Genomic DNA, 8,834 nt, shown 5'->3' on the forward strand with positions numbered 1-8,834 from the left:
GGTAAGATTCCTCAAGGGAGGAACAACCTAAGACAGGCACAGTCGCAGGGGGTCATCAGGTGAGAAATTGGGGATCAACAGAGGTGAGGCTTAGAACCTCACCCCCCCTGTTCTGAGAGAAATCTTCTGCATACGTGGATGTTTTATTGCCCGTGTCTAGCTTGGATTAACACAGTCTACAGGCACACACCTGATCATCTACATTTGCTCTCTTACAACACTGAACTATGTTTTGTACCTTTATCTCGTATCTACCTACCACTTCAGCATTTTATTAAAAATAATAATAATGAAGAGAGAAATGTGGTATCCACATATAAATCAAGTTTAAAAACCAAATGAGTATTCATATTTGAACTGTTTATAGTTCATAACGCATGAACAAAACCGAAAGCTTCTGTGATGACTGCCCTTGTACTGTTCACCATGTAACTTATTCACTATGTAAGAATTTGTTCTCCATGTAAGAACTTGTTCGTTATGCATCAGAAGATTGGAGACTGATGAAAATTGGGCTTGGGGTGGATTAATGATTGTGCATTGAGCATTGACCCCCCCTATACAGAATTTTACTGTTGTTAACAACCATTTGGTCAATAAATATGAGAGATGCCCTAAAAAAAAAAGACAAAAAACAGGGTTACCATATGACCTGGCAGTTTCATTCCTAGAGAAATGAAAACGTGTCCACAGAAAAACTTGTACATGGACCTTCATAGTGGTATTTTCATAATAACTAAAAAGTGGAAACCACCCAAATGCCCATTCAACTGATAAGTGGATCAATGGAATGATATTTTGGGCATAAAAAGGACTGCAGTGTTGACACAAGCTATAAAGAAGGCAGTCACAAAAGACCGCATATAGTTACATTTATGTGAAATGTCCAGAATAGGCAAATTTTTCATGTGGAGAGTAGAATAGTGGTTGCCTAGGACTCGGGGAAGAGAAGTGACTGCTAATGGGTGCAGGGTTTTGGGGAGGTAATCTAAAAATGATGTGTGATGGTTACAATCTGTGACTGTACTAAAAACTATAAAATTGTATAAGTGAGTAAATTGAATGGTATGTGAATGATATCTTAATAAGGCTGCTATGTTTTTTATAAAGGTTACTTGTCCAGGTGTTCAATTTGGGGTAATTTTATTTCCTTGTTATTTATTTTTCTAAGTTTTCGATGATGAGACTGTTTTGCTTTAATCATCTGTAAAATAAATGCTGAGCTGGGAGAGGATTTTCTGTCAGCTTTCTTGGTACAAATGTTTGCGCTTCCTACAAAACTCATCCTTTCCCTCCTAACCTTTTACATAATCCTCGTTGCCCTTTTTTCTTGTATTACTTGGCAGAGCAACAAACACTTTTCTTCTTCCTCAAGCAAGAAAAGATGTTCAAATCACCAGTTTCATATCTTTGTATAAGCCTGCAGCATCTTCTCTTTTATATTCTGATGTGTCTGTGCTGAGGGAACTGTGTGGGGCCGTCTTTATAAAACTGGAAATAGAAAATAGAAAATACTAAAAATTCATTTCTAAGAGCAAAAGGTAAAATCATTTTTTAAACAGAAATTAACTGCAGAAATCACAGAAGTTCAAAAATGAGAAACAAATGAGCCCAGGGCCTCTGCCCAGCTAACGAGGGCTGGTGATGTGGACTTCACATCTGAAGCATGGGGCCTCCAGCTCTGTGTCATGAAATTATTTTTAAACTTCCTAGATGTTTTTCATGAAGTAGATTTTCCTCCATATTACAAAAATTACAAAGTAAAAAAAATGATCTTCTATCTTACCTATCTCATCTGAGTCATTGGAACTAACATTTAATGATTATTTTACAAATAACAGGATTTATGGGGAAATAATCACTTGGTAGCTCATCTTATTTTTCTTGTTTCTTCACTTGAACAGGTGATATACTGTTGAATATCAATGGCATTGATTTGACCAATTTAAGTCACAGCGAGGCCGTTGCTATGCTGAAAGCCAGCGCTGCGTCCCCCACCGTCGCCCTTAAAGCGCTGGAGGTCCAGATTGTCGAGGAGGCCCCTCAGACCGCGGAAGAGCAGCCCAGCACTTTCAGTGAAAACGAGTATGATGCCACTTGGTCCCCATCGTGGGTCATGTGGCTCGGGCTCCCAAGGTACTCCAGTGGCTTTGTGGTTTCAGGGAATAACCATCAGTGCCACCTTCCCTAGTGTGCGGCATAGTAAATCCCTCACTAAGGGGGAAGTAAGGCTTTAGTTAGATAAAAGCAGCATCAAATCAAGTTACAAAAGAAAATGGGTTTCATTTGTTGATCATCTAACTTGCTGACTCATCCTCTTGGTTAAAAAAAACTAAAAAGGCCTAAAACTGTTAATAGAATTCCTGTCTCAGGGACCTTGTATTTTGGACCTTGTGGAGAGAGTTTTTTTGACAAAATGATGTAACCACTTCATGTCTGTTTATTCCATACATTAAACTGATTAGTTTTTTCCTGTTTAAAAGTCAACACAGATTTAAACAGTTGCTATTAAATTCCTGCATATATACTGTCTAAGGTGAGGTGTCAGCCATCAGAGGGAGCCTCACCTACCCTGTTAAATACTCAGCCTGGTATTTTGACGTGTCAGTTTAAATCTAGAAAGTCGGAGGGCCCCTTCGCACACTAGCAGGTGAGAAGTCGCCTCCTCACGCGGCCCCCAGAGGGGCAGAGACCAGCCTGTCCTGGAGAAGCTCTCGCAGGCTGGGGCCGCCTGTAATTTTCCTTGTCTATGACCCCCCGTCTAGTTTGGGGGGGTCAACCCTTTCACCTCATGTTCAGCATTTTTTGGTGTGCCAGGAAGAGCAAGAAAGGTTTTAGATGAGAAATATGCAGGATAGTAAAATGTATTTCGAGCCCACATGTATTAAAGAACCCCTGTCATCGAGATCGCCGTTCTGTGGACTGGAAGGTCTCTGTTCTCTGCAGACCCATGCCCGCCGAGCACATGTCAAAAGGGCTGCTGTCCTGTGGGCACAGGGGGGCCCCTAAGCTTTCACACCGCATACGGTAGCAGCTCTGCTTTTCCTGGAAAGGGAGGCCCTTCTCCTGCAGTTTGCTGAGGGCCTGCCGGACAGCTGTTTTGTTAATTTGCATGGTGTTTTATTTGCTTTTTGCAGAAGATTCAGAATAATGAAAATAACCTTCACTGTCCCTAAAACACTGGGCCAATGCATGGGACCCTGCTCCAACCCAGAGCTTTTTTAAAGCCCTTTCTGAACAGTGAATCGCTAATTGCTAAATTAAACCCAGCATAATGTGTATCGCTTTACAGAACTGGCTTTATTTATTTACAGAAATCTTTTTAAATACATTAAAAACAGGAAACCTTGCTTTAGATGCCTTTATTATCAATTTCACCTAAAAATGAAAGATACTTCTTTCTTATAAAAAGATATTTTTTCTATATCATTTAGGTTTTTTTTTCCTTCTGTTTTTATCATTTTTACTCACTGTTTCTTTGAAAGTCCACAGAGTTATGAAAGTGTAAGTAGAATTTTTCTCCCTCCGTGGACAACATCTTCCCAACAGGCAATAGCATTTTAACTGCAGCATCTCAGTGTCGGCTATGGGATTGGGGTGGGGGAGGGGGCCGTTGCTCTTGGTTTCCAGATGGAGTTCTTATCTGTTGGTTAGAGTCTCCGTAAAATGAGAGCCTCCTAAGTGAAGGAGGAGAGGGAACAACTCCTCACGTAGATTAAAAAGCAGGATAGTCACCTTACCTTTTGTTTGGAAGCTGCACTAATGCTTATTCTGTCATTTGAGGGCTGAGACCAGCAGTACTAGGCTCCTTCCAGACCTTTTTTTTTTTTTTTTGGTAGATACAAATTTTGAAGATACAAGAGGATGTCACAATTGAGGACCTTGTTGAGAGTGTAGTGAGCAAATTACAGGCACAGAACCATTTTACACAATTTCTGAGGTGTAACTTGTCGCCGAGTGTAAGCCCTCTCTGTACGTGTGTGCATATCTGTGTGTGGGCCTTCCATTGGGAAGAGAAAACTGAAAAAATTTGGAGAAATTTGAGTCTGCTTAGGATGGCATGTGTGCTGGAAAATGGATTGTCAAAATAATATATTCAGAAGGAAATAAAAGAGCCCTTTTTCTTTACCTCACAGTAATAACATGGTATGGAGTTATAACAAAGGTGTGTGAGTAAAAGCCCCCACATTAATTCGTTATTTTTGTGTTTGTTTATAGTGCCCTTCATAGCTGCCATGATATAGTTTTAAGAAGAAGCTACCTGGGAAGCTGGGGCTTCAGTATCGTCGGGGGATACGAAGAGAACCACACCAATCAGCCTTTCTTCATTAAAACCATTGTCTTGGGAACTCCTGCCTATTATGATGGAAGGTTAAAGTGAGTCTTGTTATCTGTAATGATGTGATTCCTGTTTGTGGTGATGGACGTGATCTAGACAGGTGGTCAGCTCCAAATCCAGCCTGTTGTCTGCTCTTACAAATAAAGTTGTAAGGAATATGGCCACACGCATTCGTTTTGCAGATTCGTTTACATATTCTCCATGGCTGCTTCTGAGCGGCAGGAGCAGAGTCGAGTCGTTGCCAGAGACGATATGGTTTGCCAAGTCTGAAATATTTACCATCTGGCCCTTTACAGAGAAAGATTGCCACCCCTGGCCTAGACTGAATCATTACCTTTACCAGCTTGCCAGTCAGCTATGTTTTGTTAATCTAATGACAGGAACCAAACTTGAGTCACTGTGATGTGACAGCTAGCTCTAAGCAGTGTTTCCACACAATCCACTCAGATCCAGTCCTGTCATTAGATGACTGTGCTTGCTTTTTCTCCACAGCACTTACGTGTACCTAACATTATGTCTGTGCAAGCCTCAGAAGGGAGAGACTTTGCTGCATTTATTGCTGTATCCCTGGCAGCCCTAACAGTGCCTTGCCTATGTAGGAAGGTCTTAGTAAACATCTGATGAATGAATGTGTGACAGCTCAGAGTTTCCTGGGCACAGTCTTAAGTGCCTGTGATTCTGTTATTGAAACTTCTTAACAACCCCAGAAGGGAAGCGCTATTGTTGTTATCTTCATTTTACAAACAAGATAACTAACACTTGGAAAGGTTAAGAAATTTGTCCACAATCAAGTAGCTCAAAGTGGTTGATGTGATTCAAGCCCACGATTATCCAGCTCCAGAACCTTCACCATCAACCCCTCTGCTAGTTGCCACTACTGGGCAGAAAGTACTGGTCAGCCCACATACAGCTTCTTCTCAAAGCTCAGGCACTAGGTGGGAGAAGAGATACAGAGAGGAGATGAGTGGTTGTAAGTTCCTAGTGCTTTGTTGTTGATGCAAGATCCAGATCTTAAAATATAAATGTTGACATAGACAGAATAGTGCAGAAATGGAAAGTTACCCTGTTTGCAAGGAGAATGTGACATCTAAGTAATACTGTATAAAGTTGTTTGGGGTTGGTATGCTCCAGATCAGTCTTATATTGGCAAAGATGGGGAAAAAAATCATTATTTTAGGAGGAAAGAATAGGGGGAAAATGATTTACCCATTCTCTTAGCTAAGTCTGGATCTCAGTTTATAATTTGCATTTCATCTACTTCCAAAAGGATATTGAAGTAGCTTACAATAAAATAACATATTCATATTGCACACTAAAATTGCAAAGGATAGAAAGGTCTTCATTCATTGTGATAATTGTACTGGAAGAACAGTGGGCATCAACCAGTAGCTGAAAGAAGAGGAAGTATGGGTCTTACTCTCAATTTAATTGACCCTCAAATATATGAGCTCTAAGAACGATAAAGAGAAATAACAGTCAAAATAATAAGCAACCCCCTCCAAGTGCATTGTTTGCTATTTTTAAAGAGGCAGCACATTTATTCTCCTAGTTAGATTTTGCTTAAGCTGACATAAAAGTTATTCTGCTTGCCCTTGAAATCACTCACCTGTTGCAGGAGAGATTGGCACAGGGGTGTCATTGATTGACAAGGGAAAGCCAATATAGGATTAAAAACTGCCCCAGATGTTTCTCAAAGAAGATAATTAAACCCTACTCTTTGACAATTAATGGTTAAGTGAAACTTATTTTCTTGCTAAACAAATCTCAAGATGTTTTTAATACCATGAAAATAGTGGCAGTTTATTTCTGTATTTGTTTGCCTTTATGCAGATGTGGAGACATGATTGTTGCCGTCAACGGCCTGTCAACTGTGGGCATGAGCCATTCCGCACTGGTCCCCATGCTGAAGGAGCAGAGGAACAAAGTCACTCTGACAGTTATTTGCTGGCCTGGCAGCCTGGTGTAGATTTCAAAATTGGTTTTGAGTTACACATCTTCCTTTGTTAGGCTTTGGAAAGAAAACCCTTTAGTTTTATTGTGTTTCTGGTTGTTAGCTATTACGCAGCTGGTATATGCAGGGCCAAAAACCACTAAGACTGTCCCTGTTATTTTTCAGATCGTTTTCCTCAAGTTAACCACATCTCTTTCAGCTTGGAGTCAGTCTTCCACGAACCCTTGTGTGTTCCTATTTTCAGAATTCACTCTCAGTTGTCAGAATGTGACCTATAACAATGAAGTCTGCCCAAACTGTGACCCAGCCAGCTGGATTAGACAACCTCTGGTAACTCTTTGTTTTTAATAGCTGAATCATGAAACGAGTTACATGCCCCAGGACTGGTCTCAGCAAAGCCAGTAGCAATAGCATTTGCTGCCCCTGCTGCGTCCAGTCCATGAATGGGTACATTTTTCACTTGGGTAATAACCCTTTCCCATTTTTCACTGGTGCCAACATTTCAAAACTTCATACTGTTCATAAAGTGACTCTTCTGGCTTATCTTATTTCTCCTTTAATCTCTCAGTGCTCATAGATAATGAAGACATAAGTCTGACACCACTGAAGAGACTTTTGGAATAATGTACCATTTTTAGAGTAGTAGAGAATAAAAGATAATGTTTTCCAGTGACAAAGAAATTGGGGAGGTAATTATAGTTTAGTGCTGGAGATGGTAAAGGCTACATTTACTTGAAGAGTCCAAAGCATTAAATGTTCATTTCCAAAGGAATGTTTTGTTATGTAGGAAAATTTTGAAGCAGTTTTTGGAAAAATCATTTTCTAGAGTTTGTATTAAACTTTTCAGCAATCTTGGCTGGAAATCTTTTTGTGATTTATGCAGTTAAACTAGGTAAAAATAAAACCATATTGCTATTAAATACACATATATCACAGCTAAGTAGAAGGTAGGTCTTTTTTATTTTATTCTAGATTCAAGATTCTTAAATCTTGATTGTTTTAGAAACCCTTTTTTTCCCTATTATTTCATTACTTAGAAACTTAATTATTTCAAGAAAAAGACTAAAAAGTTGGTTTTTATTTGGAACTGTAGGTTTTAGATGTTCTCTCAGTCAGTTCATGGTCATTTGACTATTTCATATTTTTTTAAGTGATTTTGAAAACTATGACTGGCCCGTTTTGTCTGTCTTTTACTCAGCATTGTTGTCTTTGAAAGAACCCATAAAGAAGCGAATAAAAGAAGAATATTTTTACCTTATTAATATTATGCATACTTGAAAGAAGTTTCACTTAGAAACCTAGTTCAGAACCTGAGCTGATTTACAAGTGACCTCTGTAATAAATGGTATTGATTATAAAAGAATGTATTTCAAAACACTACAGTGTATTTTAAGCATGACCACTTTATTTTCAAACTTAGCAATTTCATTGCTGGGGGTTATTGTGTCTATAGCATGTCACTGATTATTCCAGGTGGTTTTATAATGATTTTTGTAAGCATATCTCTTTTGAATAAATAAGAAATGGCATAATTGCTACTGACTCGTCCAACCCCTTAGCTACACTGTATGGGCAACATATAGCCAAGATACAGTGGAATGCCCCATACAGTATATTACTGTTATGTGATGATTGGCTTTTGAAGCAGTTTGATATTGGAATGCTTTGATATTCTAATTGACATGGAACAAGTTTTTTTCCTGCTCCCCCAATAGAATTTTGTATTCTACTTTGCTATTTTTTAAATGTTTTGTAAGAATGTGTCATTTTGGGGGAGTGGCCATCCATAAACAAATGTCCTAACTGCTGCTTTGTTATAAATGAAATACTTACATTGGGCCCAGTGGTATAATCAGTGTTTTAAAAGAGGAAATCTTTTTCAATTTTATTTTCATCATGGAAATCTTGCAATCAGTTAAGCTAATTTGGTTGTATTGCAAAAGAGACTCTAGCTTTTGGTCAGAATGGTAGTTGGTGATGGACACTTGTTCATAATTTATTGTTACTGTTGAAATATTTGAATTTTCTCATTTTAGGCTTCAGTAGTTAAATACTTGGATTTGTTCTGTGCCTTCAGTTTAAATTATTTCAGGATTTTTCAGATGTGCTTAAATAACGGTGTAACAGTCATTCAGGATGCAAATAAAAATCATCCTTTCCATAATGGTGATATTGTCTCTTTTCTTGAATAGCAGATGTTCACTCAGTGTGTGACCCTTGTTTTCGTCTGTGGTAACACAGTCATCATTACAATAGCCCAGGTCTGAAATCTCAGGATCACAAATCCATCTTCTAATTCTCACTTGTGAGGGCAGGACACATATGATCCCTACTGATTTGAAGGTTTTGGTAATCCACTAGCTCAGACCCACATCATCCATTGAATGTATGTAGTTGAGTACCTGACGTGCCACTCGCACTGTGTGTTGAAATGACAATACCCTGGATATATAGGGTCCTGTAAAATATACTATTTTTTTCTGTGTATTTCCTGCAAACCTTTTTTCTATGCATCTTTCCTGCCTTGTTGAGAACTAGTGGACA

The 8,834-nt window shown here is 38.9% G+C and overlaps 1 protein-coding gene across 1 annotated transcript in view; it reads left to right on the forward strand.

The window, feature by feature from the left end:
- LNX2 (ligand of numb-protein X 2) overlaps nucleotides 1-8,454 on the forward strand; it is a 73,344-nt gene extending 64,890 nt beyond the window's left edge. The window contains exons 8-10 of the mRNA XM_036917358.2: nucleotides 1,905-2,136; nucleotides 4,219-4,377; nucleotides 6,170-8,454. Of these exons, the coding sequence (XP_036773253.1) occupies nucleotides 1,905-2,136; nucleotides 4,219-4,377; nucleotides 6,170-6,305 (527 nt within the window). The 3' untranslated portion in view covers nucleotides 6,306-8,454. The remainder of the gene's footprint in view (nucleotides 1-1,904; nucleotides 2,137-4,218; nucleotides 4,378-6,169) is intronic.
- The last annotated feature ends 380 nt before the right edge of the window (nucleotides 8,455-8,834 follow it).

The sequence above is a fragment of the Manis pentadactyla genome, chromosome 2 (assembly GCF_030020395.1).
Source record: "Manis pentadactyla isolate mManPen7 chromosome 2, mManPen7.hap1, whole genome shotgun sequence".
NCBI lineage: Eukaryota > Metazoa > Chordata > Mammalia > Pholidota > Manidae > Manis > Manis pentadactyla.